This window comes from Camellia sinensis, chromosome 12 (genome assembly GCF_055761805.1).
Source record: "Camellia sinensis isolate YWXY chromosome 12, ASM5576180v1, whole genome shotgun sequence".
Classification (NCBI taxonomy): Eukaryota; Viridiplantae; Streptophyta; class Magnoliopsida; order Ericales; family Theaceae; genus Camellia; species Camellia sinensis.
Window position 1 is genome coordinate 143,889,036 of NC_138972.1, and position 19,149 is coordinate 143,908,184.

A 19,149-nucleotide genomic window follows, 5' to 3' on the forward strand; every position below is an offset into this window, starting at 1 on the left:
ATGGTTCACACCTTTGGAAGTTTTGAATATATTTGTCATGAGAATAAATGCCTGCTTAGAAATAACTATTTTGGGCTATCGGTGGAGGATAGTCATGATTGTTGTAGACACTGCATGAGGACCTAGGTGAATCAAAACTAATTCCCTTGCAGTTTGTCATTGAATATGGCTTTTTTTTTATACATTGTATATGTATGGCTATGCAAGAGTAGAAAGGGGATGTGCTCCTGTCACGCCCTAAACTTGCCCCTAAAAGTTTGGGCATGACCTACACAGAAACGGACGCATAACCTGGTATACATATCATATGGGGCCTGAACGGAAGCATTTACCAATATAAATTAACATAAATAAAAGAACTGCATCCATTGAGCGACCACTATCATGCCAGGATCACAGACAGAACATAAGGCAAACAAACATACAGTGACGTGCACCAGAGAGTTAGCTATGTACATATATATATATACAGACCCAGCCCTTAGAATTGGGCGTAAAACAACATGGATAGGCAAAGGAATTATATATACATCAACCTTAAGCAAACAATCAGAGTGTAAAATCAAAATTTTAGCAAAAGGGCTGCCTTCACTTAAGTGCCTGGATACTCTGAGGTTGACAAAAGAGGCACGGATGCCATGGGTTAAAACTGACCTCCAGGTGGAGTGCCTACAGAAACAGACATAAGACAAAGTGAGTCAAGCTCAGTGAACAGTAGTACATAAACAATTTAAAGATTAACTTAATTTACTTACAATGTACACATTTCTCTAATTAGATAAATAAATGCAAAAATCCTGTGGTTAGTCTGATTCTGTACACATTTTAGGACAGTCTTGTCGGTTCATAACTTCATAGGTTGGCCCTTGGCCTGATGGGTTCACACATTCACAAATTAGCCCTTGGCTTAACTTAGATGCATAACTTCACAAATTGGCCCTCGGCCTTTGTGATTCATAGTTTCACAAGTTACAGATTCATACTACACAAGTTGGCCCTCGGCCTCATAATTTCAGAATTCACAAGTTGGCCCTCGGCCTCATAAGTTCACAAATTCACAAAGTGGCCCTTGGCCTCATAAGTTCACAAATTCACAAAGTGGCCCTCGGCCTCATAAGTTCACAAATTATACCTTTCATATCTTCACAATTTATATCTTTCATAAGTTCACAAGTTATTCCTGTCATATCTTCACAAATTATATCTTTCATAAGTTCACAAGTTATTCCTTTCATATCTTCACAAATTATATCTTTCATAAGTTCACAAGTTATTCCTTTCATATCTTTCGTAATTTCACATAACCGGGTGACCCATAAAGGGACCAAATTGGCTTTAAGCCCAGCTCTTGTAGGTATGGACTCAAGAGGTGGTTCGCATTGCAGCACTTAGTTTCGTACTAGGAATCAATAGTTCTTGAAGACTGAACAATTCATATTATGTCATAGCATAAACGAAGTGAATAAACATAACATAATAATGCTAGGTTCATACAAATACCGTTCACAATGGTGCACATAAATTTCCCTTTATGATTCATTACATGTAGCCATAGTCATCTTACATATAACAAAGTATTAATAATAATTATTTACAGAAACACATGTGTCGTTACAGTACTATTCGTGGGGATAGAACAAGTCGCACCATAACGTGAGTCATATAACAATGTTATTGATATTCAATTCTTTGACATATGAGGAAACCCATGGTTCTGTTCGATTTTCATTTCGTTAATCCATTTTAGGCAGATGTCTATGTCATAAAACATGTATCGAACTAAATAAGACTGTAGGAGTCCAGGATAGGACGTTCAAAATGTCATGTTCCCATTAAGCGGGATTTATATTCATAATCCCTTCTTGCCAACCAGTTGCATAATATTAATAATTCTTGTACGGAGTTATAGGTAATTTACAGGTTATTATACATTAAGGATAACCATTAACCATAATCAAAATGTAGAGTAGTTTCAGCGTCATACCGAAGTGCACATAATCTTTCAATGTTCTCATCGATCCCTAAACAACATAAATGCTTACAAAGAACAATGCGTTAACAATAAGAATTATTTACGGTAAATAAACGTACGATTGCAGAACTACTACTCACAGTGATCAGTTCCCGGTGGTAATAGGACGATGTTCTCGTCTCGACCTACAAGTACAGTGCACAACACATAATATGAGATTATACTCGATCATTTACTTGTTCTCTTTGATCATTCACTTAATTAGCCATGGTGGTACCAAGCTCATTATTTCTTAATAAGTTATACTCCATGTCACAGAAACAGGAGAAATCAATGGAAAATGGTTTAGGTGAAGAAATGGTATAAAATTAGTTGATAGAAAGTGAACAGTCGTCACTAATTTGGGCATAACTATTTTTGTATTTAGAATTTGGGAGTGAGACCACTTCCATTGGAAACTAGACTTCCGGGGCTTGATTTTAGGCTCAAGAATCACTCAAAACGGAGCCCCGAGGCAAAAGATATGCTCATTCAAAGATGGCTGGACAAAGCTGTCTCCCGCACGTGCGGGAAACAGGGCCGCACGTGCGGCTCTGGGCAGATTGCTGTCCGAAAATGGCAGAAAATTTGGGACTTCTCATTTTCAAAATCAAACCTTAATTACATGTAAATCAAAGCCCAAAACCCTTTAATACATGACCAATTTCACATTATTATTCTCCATCAAACATCATAACCTCAAAATAAACAAATATAATGACTTTAATTCTTCAATTAACCAACTCTTAAGGAATCAAGGTTCAATTCATGAAAAGAGTTCATCTAAACTTATATCTATCAACCAAAACTCAATTAGGTGGTTTCTCTTCATTTGAGATCATGAATTTAAACTAGTAATAGATCAATCTCAAGGGGTTAAGTTGATTTCACATACCTAGAGCCAATCTCTTGAAGTAATTCCATCAATTTTCCCATCTTTCCTCTTCATTCTCAAGCTCTTCCTTCCTTCTTCTCCTTGAGTTCTCTATCTCTCCCTCTCTCACGTGGCTCCCCCTTTCCTCTAGATATTTTTTTTTATTCTAAGAGATGAGTCCATCCACTCATAAGGCACCCATAATATAAGTATACACATACACACCAACATAACACAATAGAGAGAGCCAAACGTGGCCTTACGATTCGTACGAAATCAAATTTCAATTAAACTTCCCAGATAACTCTAAAAATTATGAGGATCATAAATGTGTCCCCTGTTCTGGTTTCTGAAGCATCTAATGCCTTCAATTTGCAATATAAAGTTAACTACCCAAACGTGCATTAACGAATCAGACAAATTAGATTTCCAATTAATTGTCCCAAATAGTTCCAAAAATTCCCATTAACATATCCAAGTACTCAATTTTGATTCCTGTACCCATATAGGTCGGTAATTTCAATTTTAAATCCGTAACTCAATAGATAATGCTTCAATTCCAAAAGATATAATTAAATTCAAATACCTCATCTCATAGTTAAATGCCAATGATTTCTTATATGCATTTTGGGGTCCTTACATTCTCCCCACCTTAAGAAGTTTGGTCCTCCAAACTTGATTCACCTTGTCATAAGTCTAGTTCTGTCCTAGACATATAATATTTCTCAATTATTTAGCCATTCACAATCCTATACAGTCAATTTCAATGGAGTTTGCTCCCAAAACTACACGTAATTCATCTTTACTGACTAATTGGTAACCCAATTGATAATAATACTTAATAACATCAAAGCATCGTCTCATCATTCACAATCCTGGTACATTTCAAGTTATTGATTCAAAGGCCATACCTTCCAGATACTATAACAACTTAAGGACATTCAGAAATGGATTCACTCAAGTATTCAATTACATGAGACTCATGAGCTGTCATACATAGTTCAAACTCTTTAGGTTCACAAACAACCCCAACTCCTACTCCCTCGAAGGTTAAGGAAATGTTTACTAGATAATCATGTTTCAAAGGCACATGCATCTTACAACAATTAAACCCAGAATAACAAATAAGTTCTAGATCAATGATTTTGTGGCTCCTTGCTTACTCTCAGAGTTAGACTTATCAGTTCAAATCAGATTTCTAACAGACTCCAAATGACAACTCAAATCCCATATCAAGGAATTACATGTTCAGAGTAAATTATCAGTAAAACCAAATACGTATCCAACCTTAATGATCACAATTCCCGAATTACAATAAGGTATAATCATTTAAAATCCATGTTTGCTTGGAAAATCTTAAAGTCAACATCATGACATCAAAGACATAATACATTTACCATAAAGCTATTATATTCTTGTTCCATATTTAGTAAAATGTTCTTATCATGAACAAAACATTTCCAAAAATATGTAATACATAAAGTTCATCAAACCTTTCATAATTACATAAAATACGTTGTTCAGAGACATTACCCAGAAACTTATCAGACCTTTCAAAGATTATTAGATGATGGAATAATTCCCAATAGCATTAAACTTATTTAAACTTTGGCAGAACAATCTTTGATCCAACTTATAATAGATAAGACAGAATGACTTCAAGTTCAACACAGAGCATTCATCAAGCATGCTACACTGAATTATCAAATGGAAAACTCATTCATGTATAGCAAAATATCTCTTTCAGGAAACTTGTCACATCCTGAACATTCGGAGTTTCGTAACATACTTAGTCATCTTGAAGAAATTATTCGGAAAGCTTATCATATCATACACATGGTAGAAGTTCTTAGCATTCTTTATCATTTCAGAAAATACATCATATAAAACATTTCATAACCCAAAATATAAATTTCATAAACATCGTATAACATAGTCATTTTCAAAATCCTTTATACAAAAGTATCTTTTACAAAGACATTACTTACTCAGGTCTATAGTCAACTCACACAGGATAACACATTATTCATCTATGTCAGAAGTACCGAACGTAATTGGTAGTGTGACACCTCTAAATAACACAGATCACATAAGTTCCATTCCAATGATCACTCATTTGCAGATCACATTAAAGGAACAAGCCTTGAATTAATTCGCATACAAATATTTCACCCTTAATTTGACAATTTGCAATATCTAACATTTGCATGTTTACACAGAAATATATCATAGAAATGACTTCTCAATCTTAAGTCATTAATACCCGTAGGCAGGGTTTTTGTTCTTATGGGAAAATATCATATCCCTATTTATTTAATTGATCTCAAAGTAGTCAATAACTACCCATTTTCTTACAAGTATCATGTGGACAAGCACATAACCTGGATAAGGTCCTTCATGTCATTTAACCATTCCTTATAAAATATCCTGATTATAGATTACAGACCACTCATAAACAAAACAGATTACAGATTTCCATAAACAAATCCCGTTAACCCATAAACAAAACTCATTCGACATCATCAATAATCCTCTTGGTTCCCCAGCAGAAATCGTCAATAATTTCCTCAGTTCACAAAATCACTTTTTTTTTTTTTTTTTTTTTTTTTTTTTACATGTTGTTTCAAGCTCAATATGCATAACTTCTTCTTACAGCCAATCATACTCAACATGATTTCACTTATTCTGCAAAACACATCTTATCAAATATTCAAATACAGTAACCTCTCAAAATCAAAGATCTAGACATTATTTTGGCAAGGAAGACATAACTATAGCATAAAGGTTAGAGGATCACATATATCGTTTTCTTTGATCTTAGAAATATTCCATACTTAGAGTTTAATCACTCCATCCAAACAGATGTTAGGAAGCACAATCACGTTATTATCGTTTCTTACGGGTAATTACCAACCCAAAATAACAACAGATGTCACACATTGGCATATAAATTATCTTACCGATGAGTTCGAACCCTCACTGCGCTTCCGCTGCGCAACTTTGTTAATTTAATCCCATAATTTTCCTTTCCATTTTGTCTAATCGTGCGGGGGTCGAACCTTCCAGATCTTCCGTCTTTATACTTACCATATTCTGCATCACAACCAATCGCCATATACACAAAGAAAATACAATAGACATGGATCATGATCATTAGCGTTACCAGATACACTTAACGTTGCTATCCATCTTTTCATATGCAGTAAGGATGTCATGCATGATACCTAAGTCTCTTCTAGACATCCTAAGCCCAATGGATTCGTGTGTGAGATAGCAACTCGTGCTCTGATACCACTTGTCACGCCCTAAACTTGCCCCTAAAAGTTTGGGCATGACCTACACAGAAACGGACGCATAACCTGGTATACATATCATATGGGGCCTGAACGGAAGCATTTACCAATATAAATTAACATAAATAAAAGAACTGCATCCATTGAGCGACCACTATCATGCCAGGATCACAGACAGAACATAAGGCAAACAAACATACAGTGACGTGCACCAGAGAGTTAGCTATGTACATATATATATACAGACCCAGCCCTTAGAATTGGGCGTAAAACAACATGGATAGGCAAAGGAATTATATATACATCAACCTTAAGCAAACAATCAGAGTGTAAAATCAAAAGTTTAGCAAAAGGGCTGCCTTCACTTAAGTGCCTGGATACTCTGAGGTTGACAAAAGAGGCATGGATGCCATGGGTTAAAACTGACCTCCAGGTGGAGTGCCTACAGAAACAGACATAAGACAAAGTGAGTCAAGCTCAGTGAACAGTAGTACATAAACAATTTAAAGATTAACTTAATTTACTTACAATGTACACATTTCTCTAATTAGATAAATAAATGCAAAAATCCTGTGGTTAGTCTGATTCTGTACACATTTTAGGACAGTCTTGTCGGTTCATAACTTCATAGGTTGGCCCTTGGCCTGATGGGTTCACACATTCACAAATTAGCCCTTGGCTTAACTTAGATGCACAACTTCACAAATTGGCCCTCGGCCTTTGTGATTCATAGTTTCACAAGTTACAGATTCATACTACACAAGTTGGCCCTCGGCCTCATAATTTCAGAATTCACAAGTTGGCCCTCGGCCTCATAAGTTCACAAATTCACAAAGTGGCCCTTGGCCTCATAAGTTCACAAATTCACAAAGTGGCCCTCGACCTCATAAGTTCACAAATTATACCTTTCATATCTTCACAATTTATATCTTTCATAAGTTCACAAGTTATTCCTGTCATATCTTCACAAATTATATCTTTCATAAGTTCACAAGTTATTCCTTTCATATCTTCACAAATTATATCTTTCATAAGTTCACAAGTTATTCCTTTCATATCTTTCGTAATTTCACATAACCGGGTGACCCATAAAGGGACCAAATTGGCTTTAAGCCCAGCTCTTGTAGGTATGGACTCAAGAGGTGGTTCGCATTGCAGCACTTAGTTTCGTACTAGGAATCAATAGTTCTTGAAGACTGAACAATTCATATTATGTCATAGCATAAACGAAGTGAATAAACATAACATAATAATGCCAGGTTCATACAAATACCGTTCACAATGGTGCACATAAATTTCCCTTTATGATTCATTACATGTAGCCATAGTCATCTTACATATAACAAAGTATTAATAATAATTATTTACAGAAACACATGTGTCGTTACAGTACTATTCGTGGGGATAGAACAAGTCGCACCATAACGTGAGTCATATAACAATGTTATTGATATTCAATTCTTTGACATATGAGGAAACCCATGGTTCTGTTCGATTTTCATTTCGTTAATCCATTTTAGGCAGATGTCTATGTCATAAAACATGTATCGAACTAAATAAGACTGTAGGAGTCCAGGATAGGACGTTCAAAATGTCATGTTCCCATTAAGCGGGATTTATATTCATAATCCCTTCTTGCCAACCAGTTGCATAATATTAATAATTCTTGTACGGAGTTATAGGTAATTTACAGGTTATTATACATTAAGGATAACCATTAACCATAATCAAAATGTAGAGTAGTTTCAGCGTCATACCGAAGTGCACATAATCTTTCAATGTTCTCATCGATCCCTAAACAACATAAATGCTTACAAAGAACAATGCGTTAACAATAAGAATTATTTACGGTAAATAAACGTACGATTGCAGAACTACTACTCACAGTGATCAGTTCCCGGTGGTAATAGGACGATGTTCTCGTCTCGACCTACAAGTACAGTGCACAACACATAATATGAGATTATACTCGATCATTTACTTGTTCTCTTTGATCATTCACTTAATTAGCCATGGTGGTACCAAGCTCATTATTTCTTAATAAGTTATACTCCATGTCACAGAAACAGGAGAAATCAATGGAAAATGGTTTAGGTGAAGAAATGGTATAAAATTAGTTGATAGAAAGTGAACAGTCGTCACTAATTTGGGCATAACTATTTTTGTATTTAGAATTTGGGAGTGAGACCACTTCCATTGGAAACTAGACTTCCGGGGCTTGATTTTAGGCTCAAGAATCACTCAAAACGGAGCCCCGAGGCAAAAGATATGCTCATTCAAAGATGGCTGGACAAAGCTGTCTCCCGCACGTGCGGGAAACAGGGCCGCACGTGCGGCTCTGGGCAGATTGCTGTCCGAAAATGGCAGAAAATTTGGGACTTCTCATTTTCAAAATCAAACCTTAATTACATGTAAATCAAAGCCCAAAACCCTTTAATACATGACCAATTTCACATTATTATTCTCCATCAAACATCATAACCTCAAAATAAACAAATATAATGACTTTAATTCTTCAATTAACCAACTCTTAAGGAATCAAGGTTCAATTCATGAAAAGAGTTCATCTAAACTTATATCTATCAACCAAAACTCAATTAGGTGGTTTCTCTTCATTTGAGATCATGAATTTAAACTAGTAATAGATCAATCTTAAGGGGTTAAGTTGATTTCACATACCTAGAGCCAATCTCTTGAAGTAATTCCATCAATTTTCCCATCTTTCCTCTTCATTCTCAAGCTCTTCCTTCCTTCTTCTCCTTGAGTTCTCTATCTCTCCCTCTCTCACGTGGCTCCCCCTTTCCTCTAGATATTTTTTTTTTATTCTAAGAGATGAGTCCATCCACTCATAAGGCACCCATAATATAAGTATACACATACACACCAACATAACACAATAGAGAGAGCCAAACGTGGCCTTACGATTCGTACGAAATCAAATTTCAATTAAACTTCCCAGATAACTCTAAAAATTATGAGGATCATAAATATGTCCCATGTTCTGGTTTCTGAAGCATCTAATGCCTTCAATTTGCAATATAAAGTTAACTACCCAAACGTGCATTAACGAATCAGACAAATTAGATTTCCAATTAATTGTCCCAAATAGTTCCAAAAATTCCCATTAACATATCCAAGTACTCAATTTTGATTCCTGTACCCATATAGGTCGGTAATTTCAATTTTAAATCCGTAACTCAATAGATAATGCTTCAATTCCAAAAGATATAATTAAATTCAAATACCTCATCTCATAGTTAAATGCCAATGATTTCTTATATGCATTTTGGGGTCCTTACAGCTCCATTGTTTGATGTTATATTCATATACATTGTACATGTATTGTTATGTGGGAATAAAAAGTGGATGTACTCCATTGTGTGATCTCATATCATAGATGCATTGCATATGCATGAATGTATGTTTGGGAGGAGAAAGGGGTTGGACTCCATTATAACTAAGTTGGCCAGAGCGTCTTGGGTGAAAGTCCCGAAAGCATACATGGGTCCCGTTTGATGGCAACCTGCAGACGAAATTTTCGTGAAAAGACAATTGTAGTGCTTGTATAGCCTACGTTTACATAGGTCCCATTTGACGGCAGCCCGTGGACGAAATTTCTGTAAAAGAATGATTAGAAGTGTTCATGCATGGTTATTGTGAATGTGAAGCTAATGAGATGAAGTCTCATATAAATTGTTAAAGAAATGGTGAACTGGTTCCATAAAAGGGAATGAATGTGAATGATGATGTATACCTATCTAATTTGTAGAAGCCACCTTTATTGATGTTGAACTTGTACATTGTACCTATAATTTTGTTAAGTGTCATATATTGTGCTAGATGGTTCCTACTGAACTGTGGCTCACTTTATTTTGGGAATAACATTTTCAGGTAATGACGGCATGCCTCCACCAAGGCAATAGTGTTGGAGGATTCTTGGGAAGCAAGAGCTTCGTTATCTGTTTTGTTTATTTTTGTTTAGCTTAGGGCTAAAAGTGTAATTGAGCGAAGCTCACTTTTGTTGTAACCAAGCCATGACTTGGAATAATGTAAGCCTGTAGGGCATTTTTTTTGTGAATATTTATTGGAATTACATGCTATAGATTCATGATGCACATTTGTGAATGTATAACGTATGTAATATCTTTTGTAATATGGACTCTAAAAGATGGAAATACATTAATTTATATTTTGTTTATGATCATTACGAGTTGGGCTATTTATATTATTTTGGGAGCGTGACAATTTGAGATAAAATTTGTTGGGTCTATTTTGATATATAATTGGGTGATGTTTGGTTTATGAGTGAGAATTTAATTTAAGATTCATAATTTAGATTTAATTTAATTTGAGTTTGTTTAATTACTCATAATTAATTGTTTGGCCCCTTTTAATTAAGTGATTGGTAGTAACCACCTTGCGAGTTGTTATTACTTATTATGTAGGATAATAATAATAATTTGATAGTTGATTTTATGGTGTGAATCATGTGATGAAAAATTATATATTTTATAGTGAATAAAATGGGTACATTTCGTAGTGAATAAAAGATTATATTTTGTGGTGTACAAAAATATTATATTTTGTGATGAGAAAAAAAAATTATTATTTTATAATTTATATTATAAAATTTTGAGATATTATTACAAAAATTAAATTATTTTTTTTGAAAACCCCAGCATTGGGAAGACAACCCACGTGGGGTTGTCTCCCACCGACCCTCTCTTTCCCCCCTTTTTCTTTTGCTTTTCTTTTGATCATCATAACAGAGAGCACGACTGTCTCTCTCTCTTTCTCCCAACGTCTCTCTCTCTTTTTTCTTGACTTCCATTATTGCTCAATCTTTGAGTTTCAAATGGGAGTCCTTAGAGTGAGATTTTGCAAAAGTGTTGTGAATGAAAGTCGGAGAGCTCGTTGTGATCTTCGCAATGGTGGTCTTGGATCTATGATCGGGTGATATTCGCATTTTTGGATTAGCTTTTCTTCATGTTTGAGGTAGGGACTTTCTCTATATTATTACATTAAAGCTATATTAGAGTTATTTTGAGGAAATATGTCATTTTAAGAGGTGTTGCGCGCGCGCGCGCACACACACACACATATATATATATATATATATATATATATATATATATATATATTTCAGATTTTTGTTTGGTAAATTTTGGAAGAAAAATTATGTTGAGATGTTAAGGATGTTAGCATTTTGAGATTGATTTTGGGAAAATCATTTTGTATTGTTAATTTTGTAAAAACTTAAATAAATAAATAAATAAAATCCGAAAATAAAATTTAAAAGTTGTATGGATTGTATCTATATCATATTATAATTAGATGATTTATTTTGAGAAATATGAAATAGAAATATTTTTCATCTTAAATTTTAGAATTTATTTTTGATAAAAATAAATTGATGTTTATGGAATATTGGATAAATTGTTATGTTGGAATTATAGAGTGGTGTTGGGATTTAAAAACTCTAAGGTTATATTTATGATGTTTTGTGTGTGTTGATTTATTAATTTTAGAGAAAGTTATGAAATTATTGTTGTAGAGATTTGGGAAAATTGGCTAGACATGAAATGTGGGTATATTTGAGAAATGAGACATGTGGAGTTATGTTTGGTATTATTTTATTTTTTTTGAAAAAAATTTGAATATAATAAAATTACTAATTTAGTAGGATAAATTAGTTTGGCTAAAAGTTTATATCCTTCATGGTTAAAAGTATGTCATTGAGATTATATCATAACTTTTAATATAGTAGGATGAAAATGTTAAATTTTCATGAGTATGAGATTTGGAGAAAATGAGTGAGAAGAAGTTGTTTGGTGTAAAACAAAGTTGGACTAAGATTAGTAATTAATTTGAGGTGATTTAGCATTGGGTTCCTAGTTTCACTAGCTGAGTATTGCTATAATAATAATTTCGTATTTCAAAATTTTTATGAGATATTTGTATTGTTTTGACGGATTTTGACAAGAAAAGAAAAGAATATGATTTTGGCTCGTTTGGAGCGAATGGATGAATTGAATTAAAACAAGGAGTTATTAAACTTCTATTTAATTATTTATTCATTTTTCCTTGGTTTAATTTGATGGGGGTTAATGTTGATAGTTGGAAAGTGAACACTCAATACAGTCAAGAGGAGATTTTGATATAATTAATTAAGTGTTGGAATATTCACTTATGCTTATTGAGAATTTTGATTGAACTTGAAGATCCTGATATTTCACTTGCATGAGAAAAATGAAAAATTCATTTTATTTAATATTTGGGATGGGGATGAGTTTTAGAAAAGATTGTAATTACTTTTCATTGACAAAGTATGTGAGTTAGAAAATTGATGAAAACTCAAAACCGCTTTGGTGTTATATGTTATTGCTATTAATGAACATATTGTTTAGAAGTTTTGGTTTTGGTAACCAATAGGAGATTACCATGTTGATATTTAAATGAGGAGACTCTTGGAAAGGTAAGAAAATGTTTAATTTTTGGAAGTTTGTTTTATATAGAAGATATTGTTGAATTATCTTGAAAGGACTAAATTGGGAGTGGTTGATTAACATGTGGATATTGTTATATTATCTCTTGGGATTGTATTATGAAATTACATTGATAGAGATATGGAATTTGATCACAATGGAACATTGTGTGGTGAGATTGAAATGGGAACTATTCTAATGCATTGCTACATATTGCATTGTCATTTCATTTCATTGTTATCATGGGTTTCGAATTGAAATTGAAAACTATTATTTTGAGAAAGGAAGTGTTTTTGTGAACAAGATCATTTTGATTTGTGTTGGGTAAATACGTTGGTAAGTCCGGAGAGGGGATGTAGTTGAGTTTGATTAAGTTGGCCTGAGTGTCCAGGGTGAAAGACCGAAAACACGCACGAAGGAAGTGCCACATGCCTTCCGGTTAGCAATCGGTAAAGTGGGTTTTGGTAGTGCTAGTTATGCCTACCTGCAGACACCAACCTAGGGATTACCAGAGTCATATTTACCACCGTGAAATGATATTAAAATTGTTGGATTTATATGTTTTTAAATTGGCATTGTGCATAAGATTTTCAAAAGATGAGAAAAATATTTTTGAGCATGACATGACATACGCATTCATCTCATAAGACCGTACAAAATGTATTTGATGCCTTGTTAGATGTCATTATGAACTGCTTAATTATTGATTCAATTGTCAATGGAATAATTGGTTGAATTAAAAAGGGTGTCCTGCTACTATTAAAGCATGTTTATTTATTTGAATTAACTAGTTGTGGTTAATTAAATAAATTGGATTTAAGAGATCATGTAATCAGATCACATGGTTTTGACATGATGTGATTTTACGTATATGTATGAGTATTTTTTTTTTTGTACCCGCATATCTTCTAATGTTTTAGTATGAGATTGTTTGGTGAGCTAGTGGTTGCTCACCCCCTACCTGTACATGCGTACAGGAAATGCCTTTTGGATTTGAAGATCAAGCAATGGGTTTTCCTTTTTATAAGTGTAATATAGTGGTGGATTGTGCTATCTTTTGTAAAGAATAGTATTCTCTCTTTGATTGTAAGCCTTAGGGCATTTCTTTAATTGTGTGTAAATGTCATTGTTGTATAACGAGAGGGAACACGTTTATTTAATTATGCATCAATTCATCCAAGGATGAATTGTCGATTGTAAACGAACTTAATTAATGAATTTGGTAATGTTATCCGAGTAATAAAATATGGGGCGTGACGGTAATTTTAGAAATAATACATCCCTCTAATTTTGGAACTCTAAAAGAGCACTAATGATGTAGGAAAAAAAAATCAAGGTCAAAACATCATATCACATGGGACTCACACACCAATTAGAACTATTAGAGTTCTTAATTTAAATCTCCCAATCTTTTTTCGGGATTTTCGATTTGTTTATTATTTATGTGTACCTTAAAGGATAATGTAGAAAAAAATAATAAGATGTATTAAGAATAAATTATAATCCTAAATAATCTAACAAGGTGTATTAAAAAATTAGACGTACTTAGCATTCATTTGGGATGTGGATTGACTTTTTAGTTTTTTAATTTTTTTTTTTGACTATTTTAGCCTGGGGCTAAAAAGTCTCGTTTGGGATAAATTTTTTAACTTTTGTAAGAGAAAAAATAAAATAATTATGATGTAGACGTGACATTTTATTTTATTAACCTTTTAACCTATTTTATCTCTTTATAACTAAAATAGCCTCAAACCAACATCCCAAATATAACCTTAATGACTTTTTAAGTGCAAAATAGAATGCCCGCATAATAGGGTAGGACCTTCTAAAAGTTTGTTTGGGGGCCCTTTCGGATTTGGAGCCGAACCAAACCCATATAGATGTGATGTGATCGTTAACCCAAATACCCGACCCGATCCAAGTTTATCCCTATACCTGGCCTATGCTTCGTCACCGCGAAAAACGAGAGGGGTCGATCCAAGATGAAGGTGTTCTTCGATCGATTTTCCAAAAACCCTAATTTCACTTCTCACATAACTCAGTTCAGCTTTCCTTTATCCCACACTCTTTTTTTTCCTTTTTTTTTTTAAAAAAAAATTGTGTTTTTTTTCTTTGTCTTGCAATTCAACATAGCGAATCTGTAACGCTCTCAAAATAAACCCATAATATATAACATTAACATGCATTAATAAAATAAAACAAGTCATTAAATTATCCATCAGAGTACTTTTATTGAAAGACATCACATGTAACATCAAAAGTAAATGCCCTAAGGGCTTACATCTTTCCAAGCCAACACTTGGACACAAAAGAATGAGTACTAACTCAATTACAAATTTAGCCCTTGGCTTGAATGTTTACATGTAATCTCAAATAAAAACAAATAACTAAAGACAAGTCTTCAAAGTCCAAATCCTACCAAGCTAAGTCCTTGGAGGTAGCATATCACCTGGACCTGAAAATGATGTTCCCGTATAGGGTGAGCCACAGCCCAGTAAAAATATACTAAACCAAACATAAGCATTGAATAAAGCAATAGCATTCAATAGATGGTTGAAACACAATATCAGTTTCACTTTCCATTATTTATTCAACTTTCCATTTTTATCAATATGGCTCAGAACCTGGCCAAACTATAACGGTGAACTACATATCACATTAACATTATTTCCAATATCAACAAAACAAATGAGACTAAGGCTCATATCAAAACACTTCCATACTTCTCATTTGATACACATTTTAGTGCTGTATCAACAACATGTAAAAACACTTCCATAAATCAATAAGCACACATAATAGTGATGCTAATGGAGTCCATCCCTTATCTCCTTCCAAACAATATCCGGTTTAGAGGTCCATCCCCTATCTTCCCCTAAACCGTGGAGTACATCCCCTATCTCCTCCCAAACAAAAATGCATATACAATGTATTAAACACTTGTCATATACAACACACAATCAATACATGTATTTTCTGTATTAATTCAACAGTCTAAATCAATGACTTAACCAATGTGATTAGTTTCAGTTTTCCCTAATCCACATGCAAAGTCTACAACAATCACGACTATCCTCCACCGATAACCCAAAACAATTATTTCTAAACAGGAAATAAATGTATCAACTAACATAATTCCAACATTTTCATAGGTGGGTGATTAAACTAACCAACTACACCATTTAATCAATAAATTCATTAATTCCATGAATTCAACTAAATTCCCCAATTTTCCCTAAATTAATTATATAAACTAATTTATTACAACAACTAGGGTTTTTCCCAAAGTTACCAAACAACCCCCAACATATCAAAATACCAAAACTTAGAACAAAACCTATAATATGGAATAGGAAATCCCTACCTCAAATGAAGAGACTCAAAGAAGATGATGAAAACACTCGGATGTGTTCCAACCCACAATTTTTCGGATCAAAAAGAAGATCAAGGGAAGCTCCACACTCAATACAAAGGAACTAGGGTAGAAGATCACTAGAACTAGATGTATTTATAGAGAGAAGAGGTAGTCTAGAGAGAGAAACTCTCAAGTTATTCATTCAATGAACTTCATTAAATTGATTAATGTATCTCATACATTCATGATACATAATGCATCTTCTATATTAATGAATTCATTAGATAGATTAATGTATCTTACATATTCATAATAGATACATAATGCATCTCTAAGATTCATTCATAATAAATCCATCACATTCAATGTATTAGCATAAGTCTTCTATACATTGCATATATAGGTATCAATGATTAGTCACCATCTAATTGATGTACATGTATCTCACTAATGAGAAGAATCTAGTATAATCATGCATAATCTTTGAAAAGTTAGAGAGAGAGAATGGCCCGAAAAAGTGATCCAAAAAGCTGTTTTTCGGACTGATATACAAACAGGTCCGTTCAAGCGTCAAGCCCAAAATCTGGACATCAACCCTTGATTTCCAAACACAACCAACCTGTTTCAAACCTGCCCAACACGACCCAAGACTCATATACAAAGAGTAAAGGATGGAAACGGGAATAAGACAACAACACATCTACGGAACCGAGTTCGGAATACAATTAAACAATGAAGGGAAAATCGGGATCGCTATAACCTCCCCCCCTTAAAGAATTTCGTCCCCGAAATTAGATAAATAAATTTCAAAAATATGATTTTTCAATTCTCAACAATATTACAATTCAATATTTATCGACTTGACTCACTACCAGTCGTTCCATCTCTTTTCATGAGGCAAATTACAACATATGTTACAACATGCATCATCAACATGCATTCCCTTGAAATTCAAAAATTTCAACACAAGTTTTCCATAGTTCAATTACATATTCAATGCCAATCAATGTATTTGCATTTCTAAAACCGAATTAACATATGCAATGTTAAAATAAACTTCCATTTCTAGGCAAGTTTCATAATATTTCCATAAACCGAAACATATACAATGTTTTACAACTTAAGACATATTCAATGCTCTTAAAGTTTATCAATACAACAAAATTCCCAATACATGTTTAAACGTTAACAAACAAGTCTGGATATTTCTCACGGACCTCCAACTCACGTTCCCAAGTGGCTTCTTCCACTCCGTGATGCTTCCACAAAACTTTCACTAAAGATATCGTCTTGCTTCGCAAGACCTGATCTCGCCTATCCAAGACCCGTACCGGTCTCTCCTCATACGAGGCATCCTCATTTACCTCTAAGTCGGTCCAATCCAACGCATGCGATGGATCTAGCTCATACTTCTAAAGCATACTAACATGAAACACGTCATGTATCCTGGACAACTGCGGTGGTAAAGCTAAACGATAGGCGACCTCACCAATCCTCTCAAGGATCTCAAAAGGGCCTATAAACTGAGGGGACAACTTCCCTCTCTTACCAAATCTTATCAACCCCTGCCTAGGTAATATTTTCAGAAAGACGTGGTCACCCACCTCAAACACCAAAGGTCTCCTCCTACGGTCGGCATAAGATTTCTGACAACTTTGGGCTGTAACAAGCCTCCTACGGATAAGCTCAACTTTTTCTGTCGTTTCCCTCACCAACTCCGGACCCAACAAAGGTGCATCACCCATCTCGGCCCAACAAACTAGAGACCTACACGATCGGCTATACAAGGCCTCAAACGGTGCCATACCAATACTAGACTAGAAACTGTTGTTGTAGGCAAACTCCACTAATGGCAAGTGCCTCTCCCACGACCCACTAAAGTCAAGAACACAACTCCGAAGCATATCCTCAAGGATCTGGATAGTACGCTCGGACTGCCTGTCAGTCTGAGGATGATAAGCCGTGCTAAAAGTCAACTTAGTGCCTAAGGCACTCTGCAAACTCTGCCACAATCTGGCCGTAAAACGAGGATCTCTATCTGAGACGATCGTCACTGGGACCCCGTGCAACCTCACTATGTCCCGAATATATAAGTCGGCAAGATGATCTACTGAATCCCTCACGCGCATAGGAATGAAGTGCGCCGACTTAGTCAACCGGTTTACAACCACCCAAATAGCATCACTACCTCGCTGAGTCCTCGGAAGACCTACAACGAAGTCCATAGTGACATGCTCCCACTTCCACTCGGCAATAGGCAAGGGTTGTAACAAACCCGCTGGCCTCTGATGCTCGGCCTTTACTTGCTGACAAGTAAGGCACTTGGACACGAAAGCTGCCACATCTCTCTTCATACCCCGCCACCAAAACTGGTGACTCAAATCCTGATACATCTTGGTGCCTCTCGGATGCACCGCAAGGCGTGAATGATGGAACTCTCGGAGTACTTCCTCTCGGCAAGACTCCGGTATAAACAGACGGTCTCGGTATCTCACACTCAGGTCGGGATACACCTTCAAATCCTTCTCAACCTTCCCACTGGAAATCTTCTCTCGGAGGGATTCTACCTCAAGGTCACCTCTCTGAGCCTCTAACACTCGAGTCACAAGTGTAGGCTGTGCAACAACAGAAAACAAGGCTGCAGCCTCAACGGATTCGCCCAGAAACAAATCAAACTCTCCAAGTGCACCCAACATCTCCCACTCTCGGATGGCTATACTAGCTATGTCACCAACAGATTTCCTGCTAAGGGCATCGGCCACCACATTGGCCTTCCCCGGATGATAATACAACTCGAAGTCATAATCCTCAATGAACTCCATCCACCTTCTCTGCCTCAAGTTCAAGTCTTTCTGTGTAAACAGATATTTCAGACTCTTATGATCCGAGAATACCTCGAACCTCTCACCATAAAGATAATGCCTCCAAATCTTCAAGGCAAATATCACAGCTGCTAACTCCAGATCATGCGTAGGGTAATTCTTCTCGTGTACTTTCAACTGACGTGAGCCATAGGCAACCACTTTCCCCTCTTGCATCAACACACAACCCAGACCCTCTCGTGAGGCGTTACAATAGACTGCATAACCCAATCCTCTCTCTGGAATAATCAAGACTGGAGTGGTGGTCAG

At 35.1% G+C, this 19,149-nt stretch overlaps 1 protein-coding gene across 17 annotated transcripts; it reads right to left on the reverse strand.

Annotated features, from left to right (window-relative positions):
- Positions 1-231: 231 nt before the first annotated feature.
- Positions 232-9,166, reverse strand: LOC145804847 (uncharacterized). 17 transcript variants are annotated; one of them, XR_014347412.1, is made up of 7 exons: positions 8,858-9,164; positions 7,936-8,108; positions 6,606-6,620; positions 5,846-5,978; positions 2,113-2,157; positions 1,985-2,021; positions 408-669 (listed from the first exon to the last, which is right to left on the reverse strand). XR_014347412.1 is itself a non-coding variant. In XM_082900052.1 (6 exons), exons 3-6 carry the CDS (start codon positions 7,964-7,966, stop codon positions 342-344), a joined length of 507 nt encoding a protein of 168 aa, XP_082756178.1. In that variant the 5' UTR covers positions 7,967-7,972; positions 8,064-8,108; positions 8,858-9,166; the 3' UTR covers positions 232-341. The 17 variants fall into 17 exon arrangements, 2 of the variants coding, with proteins under 2 accessions (XP_082756178.1, XP_082756179.1); XR_014347409.1 differs by having other exon boundaries at positions 1,985-2,037; XM_082900052.1 differs by lacking the exons at positions 1,985-2,021; positions 2,113-2,157 and having other exon boundaries at positions 232-669; positions 7,936-7,972; positions 8,064-8,108; positions 8,858-9,166.
- Positions 9,167-19,149: the final 9,983 nt, after the last annotated feature.

Bases quoted from the DNA above. Each gene is read 5' to 3' on its own strand.
- LOC145804847 (XM_082900052.1), bottom strand. From the start codon at position 7,966: ATGAGAACATTGAAAGATTATGTGCACTTCG. The intron at 670-5,845 runs GTAAGATAATTT...CTGTTTCTGTAG, and splicing joins GTGAGGGTTCGAACTCATCG to GCACTCCACCTGGAGGTCAG.